This window comes from Capsicum annuum, chromosome 1 (genome assembly GCF_002878395.1).
Source record: "Capsicum annuum cultivar UCD-10X-F1 chromosome 1, UCD10Xv1.1, whole genome shotgun sequence".
Lineage (NCBI taxonomy): Eukaryota > Viridiplantae > Streptophyta > Magnoliopsida > Solanales > Solanaceae > Capsicum > Capsicum annuum.
In genome coordinates, this window is record NC_061111.1 from 182,274,144 (window position 1) to 182,289,894 (window position 15,751).

Consider the following 15,751-nt stretch of genomic DNA (forward strand, 5'->3'; position numbering starts at 1 on the left):
TTATTTTGCTCAGTTTCACTTGGCAAAATTAACTCAATTATCATTCACCTGTAAAACACGTGACAACATGTCCATTTTGCACAGAATGTGTTCCATTTTGCACAGAATGCAAATGGTGCTACTTTCAACTTATTTAATTTTATTTTAAAAATTGTTCCAAAATCATACCTCCCTCCCCATCCCTCATCCCCACCCCCCACCCCCTACCCCCGCGCCCCACACACACCAAAATGGGCCGGGTCATCCTGAAATTGGACCAGCCCAGAAAAGTGGGACCTGAATTGATTAATATAAAAGTCAAACTGGCAGTACATCATGCTTGCAACTCGGTTGTTACAAAGTCAAAACTGTCTTAGTATTGATACAATAAAGTGACAAAACATTTTTCTAATAATGATAGTCAAGAGGAATTTCCAAGTATGGTCTCAGTGATGAAGCACTGTCTATATCTCTGCTTAATGAAAGCACAATTGGAGGTACAGAGGAATTTCCTCTCAACAGTTGTCAAAGAATCAAGAAGAGTCTAATATAAGCCAGAAAGATGGTGGATCTTCCTGCCATGGATTGATCAAATAACATAAAGTAGCCTGATGAACTGTTATGTCTGACTGCTTCTCTGAACATCCTCTTGTTCGGCAAAAAAGTATGGTACGATTACCTGGATATAACTACTTCCTCCAAAGCACACGGTGGAAGAGCGACCTCTAACAGAATTGCTATACACAATCATGAAGGATTTAGGAAAGCAGCTCGGTTGAAAAGCAAAAGGGACCCTCTCAGTATGTAGCCATTATATTCTTGAAAAGTTCCTTAGGAGCTGGAGTTACAAGACAAGAAAAGGATAATCAGTGCCAGTAATGCCATGACCACACAACTGAGGAATGAATGAACTTATCTTAAACTTACCTGGCAACCCTGTAAATCTTTCATATTGCTCATATGCCTGCCCGATAAACATTTCAACTCCTGTCACAACTTTTGCTCCGTTCTCTTGAGCTTCCCGCAAGAGTCTCGTGATTTTGGGTGTATAAACAGCATCGAAAACAAGTGAGTAGTACCTCAAAGCCTCCTGTAATTTACAAATGCTCAGAGAAGTTCAATATAGTGACACATATTTAAAACAATGTGTTTTTTCAGTACAAATAGCATTAAGGGAAATGAGCAAAACATAGACATCAATTTGAATAACTGGTTTCAGGAATTGTGATGTAAGTGGACATTAGGCCTATCAGGTCGTTGAGACAAAACAGACCCCAGATATAGAATGAATAGCTCAAAATTTTTATTTACACCGACCAGACAAATTTTGAAGTCCATTGCTGAAAGCAATAAACAGAACAACACCGAAGGAAAAAACTCATGGATAGCTAATTGGTATTGGAACATTCAAGAGTGTACAGAGAATGCAGTACATGTGTGCATAGCATTCATCCTCCTCGTAGCTGTTAATAATAAGTTCAAATTACTGGAAAGATATCTTGATCATGTTCAAATATATATTACCAATAATAGTTTCTCATTTGATCTGCTTCACTTTTCAAAACCATAAACTGGGGTTATATCCAAAAACTGAGTGGCTAGTACGTAGCTAGCTCATATGTGCTATCCACAAAGTAGAAGATGTAAGGAGCTGGATGGGAGCGTTGCACTAATAAAGATTGGTTAACTGGGTGTGTTTTTGTATTGGTGAAGACTGGATAAGCAGCAGACAATGCAATAGTAAAATAGAAATATCTCACAATGGTAACATTCAAAACTCTCTGTCCTCTCTCCTACTTCAGATCACGTACAGCTCCGACCACGGTCAGAGTCACCTCTCAACCAGCCATATGGTCCCCCTGGACCCACCACCTTTACTCACAACCCATCCCACGACAAACACAAAAGCCCCTTCACAAAACCTTTCCCATCTCTATCGGCACTACACAGTGGATTACCTAATCAAATTAACACTACCCCTTCTAGTGAGGCCACGAGCTCTCTAAATCAAAAATATTAAAAATGGAGAAAATACCTTTGCAGGGGCTGTGGGCATCAAAATCCCGAAGCCCAGAAGCAGAATCAGGATGCCTACCAGATCTTATGAGCTCGTTAATGGCAAACTGGTGTAAGGTTCACCAAAGAGAAGAACGAAATTCTAGGGCAATCTTGCAAATGGACCATGGTTGATAAGTTCTCTAAAATACGCCCTCCGATTGACATTATTAGAAAGAATTTTGCAAACAGCTTTGCGGGAAGAGGCTGCATAACTATTGGTGCGCATGACGTGAAACATGTGTTCTTAGATTTTGGTAAAGAAGATGATTATAATGCAGTAGCTGCTAATAGCTTTGTTAATGTTTGCAGGGATTTTGTGATGCGCCTGGAGAAATGGACCACTAATTTCAAGCCGGAACCTAACACCACTAGAGCACCTGTATAGATCACCCTACCAGACCTTCCATGGCATTTTTATGAACGGGATGCTATTTCTCGCATCGTTGCTCCTATAGGTTTTTCCTTGGTGTTAGGTAAGGCTACAACCTCCAAAACAAGAACTACCACAGCTAAGCTTAGGGTGGAAATTGACCTCGCGAGGCCAATAATGCATGAAATTACTGTCGAGATTATGAACCATGACGAAAATATTGAAATTTTTTTGGCAGAAGTTTGAATATGAATCTCTGCCGGCATTCTGCAAACACTGTATGATGCAGGGGCACTCCGACAGCATGTGTAGAATGCTTCACCCCGAGTTAAGAGTACAAAATGCTAGAGGGGATACTAACTCAAGTTAACAGAAATGGTACTAACCATAACGGGAGTGGGAGAACAGACAAAAGTAATGACCAAGAAAAGAACATGGCATACATCAGAAAGAGGGTGTATGCAAGAGCAACACAAAGGCTATAGAGACTCCAACTCCCCACGAGGCTGTAGAAACTAATCACAGAGTTATACAAAGCAATGCTATCAAGGGTGGTGAGGACGGATGGCAAACTGTCACAACAACAACAACAACAAACCCAGTGTATTCCCACAAAGTGGGGTCTGGGGAGGGTAAAATGTACGCAGTCCATACCTACCTCCGAAGTAGAGAGGTTGTTTCCGATAGACCTCCGGCTCAAGACAAAGAATAGTAAACAAAGTCGTAATGAAACATGAAACAGGATGGCAAACTGTGAACAGAAGGAAAAATAAAGGCATTGTTAACAACAATCTAAGTGATTTGACAAATCAAGAAGGGCAAGACAATACTAATTTCGATATGATCAATGATGGGCAAAATACTGTGACTGTCACACACAACAACAGTGAAGGAGAAGTTAGCATGGAAGTAATCCCGTCTACAAATGTTTTGGTTGCACAGGTTCAGTCAAAGGCTACTACATTGGACAAATACTCTAGTCACAAAGGCAATGAAGGGAAATCTAAGTTCCATACTACAAATTAGACTTCGAAGAAAACTCAACAATAAAAGGAGGAAGTTGCCAAGATATTGAGAACCAGAAGGACATCATGAATACTAATTTGGTAAACATGAGCTTTGATGAAGCCAAATTAGTGAACAAGAAGGGAAGAAAATTTAAAACCAAAGTAGCTATTCCAAGAGGTGTAATTCTGGACAGTGAACATCTCAGGAAAATCTCGGGCAGTGGGCTTCCTCTAAATGGCCTAGATCCTAATTTCAACTGACAAATATGCTGGCTGGAGAGACAAAGAATCTGGGAAAGAACATCAGTTGACTGAAGAACCACCTAAAATCATTGATCCAGGAGAAAATAGCCAGATGATACTGTGCATCAAACCTGTTGATACCGGCGATACTCAAAACCACGTTATGGAAACATCAATGAAGGATAAGAATCCCTGTGTCTGATGATGTGCATATGACAAGGAGGTGTTGAATTGTTGAGTACAGTACCACGAGTGCTTCTCAAGTCCATCATAATGTTATTGTGCTCAACAACCTATCCCCAAGAGGAAGTGGTAACCAAACGAGAGAGATCTACTGGACTCCTATATGCAGGGATCCAGAAGACAACACAAAGAATCAACTGGGCTCAAACCCAACTGTTTCCAATGATCAGTTCTCTATCATGGAAGGAGCTGCTGAAAGACCCAAAACCATCACAAACCAATATAACCTCCCTCTTATTTTTTTGCAGGAACCTATGGTGAGAGCAAAGAAGATTGAGAGGTACAAAAGGATGCTCGGATTTCAAGAATGTTTCCACAACTACTCTAAAAAGATACGGGTATTTCGGTCTGCTGACTACAAGATAAACGTTCTAGATGACAAAGAAAAACAGATATTGTTGCAGATCTCTCAGACTCACGGGGAGCCCTCATTCTATATACAATTGTTTATGCCAAGTGTGTTGAGAGCCAGAGGTCTATTTTTTGGGATGAACTCAGAAGCACTGCCAGGACCATTAATGGCCCTTGAGGAGTGTAGGTGATTTCAATGTGGCTATTAGTCCTGAGGAGAAAATAGGGGGCAGAAGGTACAGAATCTGGGAGGGATTAGATTTCATCTCCTGCATGAATGATTGCAACCTACAGAATGATGATTATCATGGTACTGTGGTTACTTGGTGAGATAATGGCGGGACCCTCCTAACACTAATTGGAAAAGATTAGACAGACTAATCTATAATGCTGAATGGTTTAGCTTGTTTGGGGAAACCAAAGTCAGTCATCAGTCTAGAACAAGATCCCATTCAATCCCATTCATGCTAAATATTTCATATTCCTAAATATGTGGGCGGAATATGAAGATTACCTGAATGTTATCCATCAATCTAGGTCGGAAGAAATCCAAGGGAACCCCAACCCCAAGTATGTTATGCACCAGAAGACTAGAAGAGTTTGCAGAGCCTTGGACAGATGGTCCAGGTCCACCTTTGGAGATATTTATGAAAAACTCATAAAACCAAAGAAGTTGGAAAAGCTCATTAAAGAGCTGGAGGAGACATCAATTACCAACAATAGTCAGGATATAAGGAATAATCTATCGAGAGCTAAAGCTCAATTCACCAGATTCTTGATTTTGCAGGAAAAAGTTCTCAGACATGTTAAACACTACATACTTTCATGGCGTCATAGAAGACAGAAGGAAAAAACTATTCAATCTCAAAATAAAAAATGAGGATGGTGAGTGGATGGAGGGCCCAGATATAGCAGGAGCAGAAGTACATTACTTTCAAAATTTGTTTTAGCTGAAAATATTATGGAAGATTCTCATATTCTCAATGTGGACAAGAAGGTGGTGTCTGAAGAGGACAACAGCTATGCCTGCCATTCAAGAAGTCAGAGTGTCTTCCCCATTGATCCTAATAGTGCGCCAGGCCCTGATGGCCTCAGTGCCAAGTTCTATCAAAGTGCTTGGGAATTTATCTCTTATGATATGCATAAAGCTGTAGTTTCCTTCTTTAATGGAGCCATCTTTCCTAGATTTTTCTCGCATACTTGCCTAATTATATTGCTTAAGGTGGACCATACTCAGAATTTCACTGATATTAGACCTATTAGTCTTTGTGATGTATCTAGTAAGATCATTGCTAAGATTATTAATGCTAGACTAAGCCTCATTTTGCCTAGAATAATCTCCAGCAACCAGAGTGGATTTGTGAAAGGAAGATCCATAAGTGAGAATATTCTTTTGACTCGGGAAATTGCTAATAACGTCTCTGAACCCAGAAAAGGCAGAAATGTGGTCATTAAGCTTGATACGACAAAAGCTTATGACAGTATCCTGGCATTTCTTATGTTCATGCTCAAACAACTTGGTTTTGCTGAAGGATGGATCGAAATGATCTACAGATTCATATTGAACAACTGGTATTCACTTATAAGGGGTCGTTTGGTAGGAGGGATAAGGATAACTAATCCCGGGATTAATTTAAAAGAGGAGTTTATCCCATGTTTGGTTGGGACAAAATGCATGGGATAAAACTCATCCCAGAATTAGTTATCCCGGGATTGTAGTGTTTTTCTTATCCCTCCTTGAGGGTGGATAACTAATCCCGGGATATAGCTTAGCAATCCAGGGATAACTTTGTTTTCCAACCAAATGACCCCTTATTGTCAATGGTAGCAGACATGGTTTCTTCGAATCCAAAAGAGGTTTTAGACAGGGAGATCCTAAAGGTAGCAAATCAAAGGAAAGGAGATCCTAAAAGCTACAGCTGAAGGATACAAGTCACGAGGCATTGACCAATGGTGGATTTTGCAAGCACTCTCACCAGCGTTGAGAAGCTTAGGTTCAAGCAACTACAGATCATGGAGCACGAGAATGCAATATTATTTCTCAGCCAGGAATTATGGGATATTGCTGGTGGATCAGACACAACACCACCAACTAATGTCAAAGCAGCAAAAAGGTGGAAAGTTACAGCTGGAAAGGCCATGTATGCTCTCACTGTAGTAGTCAAAGATGAGTTCCACACGCAAAGAAGCTTGGAACACACTTGCGACAATTTTTATAAAGAAGAATAATGTGAGATTACAAAGTTGACAGTGACTCTTGTCGATCTTACAGTGGAATATGACGATCAGTCAATACTTCTCAAAGGTAAAATCTTTATCTGATAAAATATCAAAATTAGATCCAGAGAATGCATCGTAGAGACAAGGATGAGGAGAATTTTTAGTTATGGTGTAAGGCCGTAGTATAAAGGCATAATTGCGGCCACACGAGGGTGTGCCATAGAACCAACTTTATCTGAGTTGGAAAATATGTTGGTAAATAAAGAAGATCTAGAGAAGCCATTATCAAGTCTCTCTACAGAAGATAAAGATAAGGGTTCTTCAATAAAAGGCAAGACTATCAAATAAGAGATGAGGAGAGAAGCTCACGGCCAGGGGGAGACAAGAAGAATCAACATCAAAGAAGATTGTGACATAATAAGAAGGCGAACCAAGGTTTCAACAAACGACAAAAGAAGAAGTGTTATAATTGTGGAAAGAAAGGACACTACGCCAGAGATAGCTGGTATAAGAAAGGTGCTTCTCTTGCGAAGCATTCTCATAGTTATAAGCTAATCATGCTCATATCCATTTCGCTCTAAAGATTCATTTCTTTGAATCTTTTGAAAATTTCAGATTCCCCACAGGTCCCTCAAGAGAAGTGGCTCTGATACCAAATGTTAGAAGTCCAGGAGGAGCAACACTTTTAATCACCCAAATTCTTTCTTGAAAACAAGTGAAGGAAAAGATTATTCTTTACTTCACTCTACAAGATTTCTCAATCAATGATTCTCTTTGAAGACTAGTGAACTTCTACCAACTTGACTCACATTTTGCATTATCGAAAATGACTATTATATCTAGGTTTATACTCTCTCCATTCATTTTTACTTGTCACGATACACTTCTCGTGAGTCAAACTGCATGAACTTTGATCAACATTTTAAGATGTAATTTTTTCGTCATATTAATATAAGAATGATTGCAACTTATAGCATTTTTCGTATAGTTTTCGAATATCTACAGTTAAAATTTTAAATATTAAATCAATCTACTTCAATTTAGCTTCAAAGCTTAGTCAAACTGACTTTCATAAAGCAAAATGTGACATGTAAAAATGAACGGATGAAGTATATGACTATCCTAGCATGTACCTATTTTAGTATTTTAGTACATGTATCATCATTTAATTCTATTCATCCCTCGTTTTCAACACATGTATTCAGCCATGTACCGTTACATTAATATCCTAAATCCCTGAATTAACTAGAGTCATGTATCACACAAATCAAAAACTCTTCTCTTCTAAGACAAATCTTACATTTCAACACAACATTGAACCCTGGTTGTCTACCCATTTCACATGCATGATATTGACCTTGCAGCTGTTCAACTAATAAGATATGGAATCAATAATGAGTTTTGTTTATCTAAGATGAGTGCAAAGAGGCAAACCTTAGAGATTGGTGTATCATCAACCTTTGGTTGCATGCCTATTGAGGTAGTATTTGCAAGAATCATATCATTTTCTGGATGGAAATTGCTAAGTTCATCAAGAGACAAAGCCTGAGCTCCAACTACATCTGCAAGTTCTCTCGCTCGTTCTTCAACAAACCAGACGAACATCAGTATGAAGTAACATAGTTGACAATCAATACTAGAGTAGACGAACTAGGCATGGTGTGAAGAACGCCATGGTCATGAGCTAGACAGAATTTCAAAAATGAAGTGTGGAACTACCATAGGTCCGATTAGCAATCACCACCCTAGCCCCCTTTTCCTTTGCACCATAAGCAAGCGCCTTTCCAGCACCACCAGCACCAATGACCACAAACAATTTACCAGCCAAGGGTGACCCAGATACACTAAGCTGTGAACCTGTAAAAGGAAACAATGAAGCTCAAACATAAAGCTCTAATTCAGAAAAACGATGTTTGCAATGGGGAAATGATTCTTTGACCTTGCAACGCTTCTTCAATGGCGGAGATTGCACCCACATAGTCTGTATTGCAACCAAACAACTTCCCATCAGGTCGCCTTACAATGCAATTGACAGCCCCTATTGACTGCAGGATAATCAAGAACCAAGAAATTGCATGTGATATGATAGACCATCTGAACAATTTGTAATACTGGTCCTTGTAACACAAAGCAAATAGAAACAGATGAAAGGTATTATAAGATCATGATATAACTAGTACCTTCGCAGTAGGATCAACTTCATCGCAGCAGTCGAGAGCGGCTTCTTTGTGAGGAATTGTACAGCTGCACAACAAAAAGGTGCATTATAAATTCTAAACATGCATGGCTGTCACAAAGATAAGGAAAAACATGATAGGGATGATCTCGACCAAGAAAAAGAAAATCAGAAAGCAAAACATAAAAGAAAACCCCAGTAAATTCAACCCTGTGATCATGCGGTATGTACATGTATAAGTAGATGATATTTCAAGCTGTGTGTGTGTGTGAGAGAGAGAGAGATAGAGAGAGAGACAGAAGGAGGATGGTGGGCGAGTGAAATTTGGCATGACTAGCCTGATAATACTAAAAGACATCTGATAAAATACCAGTTTCTGTTTTGAGAGCAAACCTGAAGCCAGCAAAATCTAAAGATGCGTAAGTCTGGAAAAAATTTGCAACATCATCTACCAGCAAATGCAGATAAACACCATTAAACCCAACTGATCTGAAAGCTTCATTATATAATAAAGGTGATTTGCTATGGCTAACAGGCTTCCCAATAATGCCAAATATCCTGGTATCTGGTCCCAACTGTCTAAAATTGTATAAATTCAAAAGATTTTCAATTGTTGGTTGCCCAGGAGCCGAAACTTTTCCCACTTCAAGAGTACCAAACGTGAGGTATCCACCGAATTTTGGACAAAGTATTCGAGACATCAAACCCTTCTCTCCCATGACCATGGCTATTATTGGTACCTATTTAACAACATGCAAGAAATGCATTAATGTTTATCATGAGAAGCATCTCAAAATGCAAGCGGACTCATATTCAAGAAGATAACTCAAAAGAAAAAGAAAGCCAGAGACTCGAGGGAGATGGAGGACAGTTATAAGCATACAACATGCATAACATCTAATAACAAAGAACCATCTATCATCTGCATGTATGCACATGAATAATATTATAGTGGAAGCAGAAAAAAAGAACGGACTTCAACCATGAAGGCGACCACCTTATGATTGGAGAAAACTAATACACACTGATTTCATTCTTAAATTCCAAAATATGAAAAAACAAAGGAGGACGGCCTTGAAGTTTTAGTCGTTGCATTCCATGAATCAATTAGGTTTCAGTCTTAAATTTATAATTTCTCCAGCCCTTTTATATCCTTACGCCTAGTTTAATTGCAATATGGACCATCTACCCACAATCAATGACCATCCACCCTCTTACACATCACTTTCAAGCTCCATGCCAAAAAGTATACTAATGGAATGTTATAAAAATCAAATATAATTTGTTGGAATTCTTTTTAACTGAAGGGATTACTTTTGTATTTAAGAGAGCATATAACTGTCTTATGAATTTTAGCTAATTTTGAACTAAAACATAATTGTTAACACATACAAGTTTAGGGATGTTAATCACGCAAAATTAAGTCCTACGGCATTCCAACCTATTGGGTCTAACCAAATAAGAATCCACCAGCCTTCACTAGAATCCAACCCAACAGCACATAACACAACCTCATTGCTTGATGTACTAAAAGCTCCCTTAATTGAAAAGTGATATCAGGATGCCATTCACTTGATAAAATGTCTCAAAGGCATCAATTCTACTATCTAGCTTTAACTTTTTCGTGCAATGGGAAAAATTATCAGATAAATTAAGACAATTTAACAAACCCCACCATTTTCACCGGGAGAGAAAAAGAGAGTTAATTTGGAAGTTATTCTCAATTTCCTTTTTCTCAATAAGAAGTTATTCTCAATGTCTTTATTCCTCTCGTTGCTCTTAAATCTTAATGAATATCTAGGTTATTGATGTATATCCAGCCATAAGTTTATGCTGTTATACCTAACTTATTCGCATGTATGGCTTAATACAAGAAGCAAGAGGCAGCCAGCTTCTAGATTCCAGCTAAGCAGCTACTACTATCATGCACCAAATCCAGCTGAGGAAAACCCATGATGTATCACCAAGCATATTTGAACGCAAGTAACGCTTACGGAACTTGGCTATACTACTTACGCCGCTTACTTGAGAGTGTACTGTAATTTGGAAAACACGTGCAACATCAGTGATATCCTGTGCAGTTGTTGCAAATTTCACAATGTCAGCTCCAGATGCCTGTATTTTTGCTACTAGATTGCCAAGATCCTCAGCTGACGGTGTGCTATCATAGTTGTGAGAAGAAACAATCAGTTTGCATTTTGTAGACTTATTTCCACGCAGAACATTGTTGAACTCGTCGATAGCCTAAAGAAGGAGGAGAAAAAGAAACAAACAGCATAAGAAAAACAATGATTATTGTTTATTGATGTTAAACTTTGCTAACTTTAACATCAATTCAACAGGAAAGTAGGCAAAATCGGTGTGTGACTGAATAATCCATCATACAAGAAGCATCACAGGCCATGCATATCAAACAGTCACGCTCAAAGTCTCAATACAAAACTGGTAAGTTAATACACCTATTAAGATGCTTTGGAATTTCTACTACTCAAGTTTCTGGAGATCTAACCATCAGGCAACCAGATTGATTGGCTTTCTTATGCATTTACCTGAATTCCATTGAGGACACTAAGCAGTAGTTGCTCAGGGAAAGCTCATCATTCTTTTCTTCTTTTGTGGATAAGGTGGGAAGGAACATTTTTAGTGTGAAAATTACCTTTAGCTCAACATCAATGTGATCAGCGCCCAACTCCATTGCTAATCGAAGTGCATCTAATCGGCTCATTTCATCACCAGCATACTGACCACCTTCCCAAGTGGGCCTATCAATGTTCGGAAATTTTATAATGCACTTTTCAATGTCCAGAAGTAAGAGAGGAACTATAAAATCAGAAAGTAGAAGTATATTTACAGGTACATTGTAAAAGAACTAATATTTGTTATCACAAGTTAACGGGAGCTTCAATAAATTCTATCATAATGTTGAGCTCAAAGCTGGTCAACCCCAGATGTCTTTCATGAAGATATAGAAGTGTCTTGTTTTGTAATGTCAAAAAGGTATAATAGAAATAACACCAACAACCAGCACACACTTTATGTTGCTTGTATAGCCGATGTGTGGTTCACAAAATTTCCATGTGAAAACATGCATCATAAAAAATGAAGCACAGGTTGTTGAAAAACAGATATCAATACAAACATAGAAGATGGCTTGTTAATGACTTAATGTTATATAATCCAGATAGAAATACCAATATCTTTTTGAATTCATGTAATTGGAGATGAGAAAGTTTAACAGGTCAAATTTTATATACAAAACAATCAAAAATATTACTCCTATATACAAATGATCGCAGTGGCATTGAAAAACACGATCCCTTCCTGAGTTCAGGGACAAATTAGATAAAGTAGCAAGCAACCATACCCTATGCCTTTAAGATGGCCAAGGCCCAAGCTATGTTGTAGAGATCCTTATATATGTATCTACAGAATATGTCAGTTAGTACCTTCTTAATATTATCCCCTCCCCCTGCCCTCACGCCAAAACACAGCTGCAGATCAACGAATATGCAGTGTATCAATAGAAAGTGAAAAGGGAACCAACCATGGAAAAAGTAATTGTCTTTAGGAAGGTCCAGGCTATGTTGCAGCACTCCATGTATGTGCACCTATATTATATGTCAGATATTGCCTTCTAAATATTACACCGCCCCCCACCCAAAGAAACAGCTGCAAATTAAAGCGCATATAGTGTACAAAATAGAAAGTGTGATAAGTCCCAGATTGATTGATAGATTATGATCTTCTTATATGGTCTGGCAATCCTCTCCTCCTAAACTAGATTTTAAGTTCGAGTTGGATCCAAGGTCTATTTCTTATCATGGTGTATCCGACTCAGACTCATCAATCCTTGTTTTTGTGTTTCTCAGTGTTGGGGACTTGGGTCCCCCTGTTATATTATATCATCCATGCTCTAGTTTTCCAGTCGTGGGTGTGGGCAGAAGTATTATGAGTTACGGTCTCCTTAAAGCTATATGGCTTAGAGCAATCACTCCCCTTGTGAGCTAGCTTTTGGGTTTGAGCTAGCTTAAAACTCAGTTCTTACCAAAGTGAAAAGGGACCAATCAGGGGAAAGTGATTTCATTCCTTTTCATACTGTTTTCTTTTAAGAAAAGCTTGCTAGTGGAGGCTGGTTCCCTGCTCTAACTGTTTCAAGTCAAGTTGGTGACCTGTTTTTTACCAAAGGAAAAAGAAGTGCATGTTAAAAGACATGGATATAAATTGGCTGAACAGCAGATAAAGAATAAGCTTTTCCAGTACGAATTTTGAACCAAAAAAGGCTTCACAGCGAGCTGGATGATGGAATGTAGAAACTGGGAGTTGAAAACGGCAACGGATTCAGTGGAGATTCAATAATGCAGCAACCCCCCCCCCCCCCCCCCCCCAACCACCACCACCAAAGCTGTTGATACAATGGGCCAACAATGTGTCAAGCCTTGGATTGTATTGAATGGGGTTTGCCCTGGCTTTCTACAGGACGTCTTAGTGAACATTGAGAGTTTGAATAGGATCATTCGGACCTTCTCAAGGATGTGGGTTAAAGGGTGCTTTCATGGGGCACCAGAAAGTTCTGCTCAGTAAATATGTCAAGGTGTGTGTAAGCATTCCTTCAAGGAGGAAGCGAGTGTATCCGGTTTTGTCCAATGAAGTACATTCCCTTACAGCTCAACATAACTGTAAGGAACTGCAGTTCTCTCTCTTTTTGACTGTTTAGGAGAAAGCAGCACAAAAGGTGCAATGTAGTTCACAAATATTTATGCTATGGAATCAAATTTTTTATTTAAAGCCAATTAACAACCTGCTGGGACAACTATTACCATCCTTCAAGACTACTTCACTTTCTCCGGAGCTCATGTTTAATGGTTTAGTCCTTACACTAATAGTTTCTGCTTCTATCATAATTTATCTGTCAATTGTCAATTATCAAGTGTTAATTTTACCAGATTCTGGGCTAAATAGGTATAAGTTTATCCATTTCTAAATAATCAGAGATTCAAAAGTTACACCTTAAACTCTATAGGTTGCATTCTTCCTCGACCAATAATCTAAAGGAAAGTTCTTAAGCAAATATAAATCATGGGACAAATAGTTGAGCTATGATAGCTAAACTTCAATAAAATGATAATTTTTTCTTAAACTTGCTAGCTATCACCAAAAACACAAAAAGGGAGAAACTTTAACAAATTAGATATGACAATAGAACAAGAAGACATGTACTTGGAAGCATAAATTAGGAATTGAAACCTGTAAGTAAAGAGAGTAGGTAAAGGAGACTGTCTGATTAAAGTATCAATATCTGGCCTAGGATTAAAGCTTTTGAGATTATCCAACCGAACCTCCACAAGATCAGCACCACTACTTTTAGCCTTTTGCATAAGAATCAACATTTGATCCACTGAATCAGCCATAATTGGTGCACAAATTAAAGTCTGGTTGCTCCTCATTACTGCCTCGCCCTCCATCTTCTTCACCCCAAAATCCACAACCTGAAAAAAATTCTCAACCCCCCCAATTCAAAGAAGAGAAACAAATATATTTAAACATTAAATAAAAAGTGTTCTTTCTTTTTGTTACCAATAATAAAGGCAATGTGGGTTGGTAGAATAGAATAACAAAGTTTGGTGAGTGGAAAAAGGTACTCAATTTGAATTGTTTTATGATTTTGTTTTTCCATTTTTTTATAAAAGCAAATTGAAAAAAGGGACAATTATTAAATGACTCACCAACTCCATGGTCAACCAACCAACTACAGAGAGAGAACACAACAAACGGGTAAGCAGGCAGCAGAAATGTAGCCTCAGCAGCCAGCTTGAAAAAGTCCAATTAACAGAGGTAATAGATATATACTACTACAAGTATTTATATTATCTTATTATAAAAAAAAAAAAAAAAAAAAAAAAAGATGAAGTAGTAGATGTGATATGTGGCTTTTCCTAAGCTTTATATGATGATGCGATTAGAATTCAGAGCCGCAGTTGGTGGGATAACTGGTGAGGGATGAATTCTAGTTCTGTTTTATTCTTTCTCCATCTTTTTTTTTTTTTATAATTATATATATAATATCATAAATATATTATTTTCTTGAGCCTCTTTAAGTTAAGAATGACGTGGACAAACCCTCACTCTGGATTTGTGAGTGTTGTTATATATCCCCTATCATTTAATCTATCTTGATCCCTTACTATAAATAATTATTTAAATTTATTTATTTAATTTAAAAAATTAAAAGAAATTATTTTTTACATTATTTTTATCATTAAATAATTTATATTAATAATCAATTTATATTTTTAAAATATAATTAATAAAATAAATTTAGTAAAATAATCTTTAAATAAACATATTTTAAGATGAGTGACAAATTAATATAGTCAAGAAAAATAAAACTGAGGGAGTATAAGAGTACGACCATAAATATTCTCCTAGCTTAAATTACTCCCTCCGCTCAATAGTATTTATTCACTATTGATTTGATACACAAATTAAAAATAATAAATAATATGAATATATTTATTATATCACTCTTTGAATATAATTAATTCAGTTATATTTATTATGTCACTCTTTCAATATAATTAATTCAGTTATGTTTATTATATCACTCGTTGAATATAATTAATTCAGTGTTTTAAAAAATGCATTGTGCAGTACTATAATTGATAAGTAAGAGTAAAATAGATAGAAATGAATAAATTATTCATTAATTTTTTATTCTGACAAATATTATAAAATATATATTTTTAATAACATATAACACGAACAAATATTGTTGAACAAAAAGAGTATTTGAGACCATTTAATTCGGTCAATTCTTCTTAAAATGTTATATCTCAAAAATGTAAAGTTGAAATCTCTTATTTATAAGAGGCAGTGTAGCAGCTGAAGGAGGCCTGAGGTCGACATGCCTGCTTCAGCAGCTTCAATTGTGATTTCACGATATTACCCCTAATTAATTATTAAAAGTCATTTATGTATTAGAAAATTAATAATATTTAATAAAAAATAAAATAGATATTTATGACGTGTCTGCTTGAGTTGCTTCAATCGTAATTTTATTATAGTACCCCTAATTAATTATTATATTTCTAATTAAATATTATAAGT

At 37.2% G+C, this 15,751-nt stretch overlaps 1 protein-coding gene across 2 annotated transcripts; it reads right to left on the minus strand.

The window, feature by feature from the left end:
- Positions 1–251: 251 nt before the first annotated feature.
- On the minus strand, positions 252–14,670 carry LOC107842508 (bifunctional 3-dehydroquinate dehydratase/shikimate dehydrogenase, chloroplastic). 2 transcript variants are annotated; one of them, XM_016686411.2, is made up of 11 exons: positions 14,371–14,670; positions 13,892–14,133; positions 11,304–11,409; positions 10,673–10,891; positions 9,041–9,387; positions 8,652–8,715; positions 8,411–8,516; positions 8,191–8,328; positions 7,906–8,054; positions 907–1,069; positions 252–817 (listed from the first exon to the last, which is right to left on the minus strand). In XM_016686411.2, the coding sequence occupies exons 1-11, from the start codon at positions 14,377–14,379 to the stop codon at positions 777–779; spliced, it is 1,584 nt and encodes a 527-aa protein (XP_016541897.1). In that variant the 5' UTR covers positions 14,380–14,670; the 3' UTR covers positions 252–776. The 2 variants fall into 2 exon arrangements, with proteins under 2 accessions (XP_016541897.1, XP_016541890.1); XM_016686404.2 differs by having other exon boundaries at positions 10,664–10,891; positions 14,371–14,669.
- Positions 14,671–15,751: the final 1,081 nt, after the last annotated feature.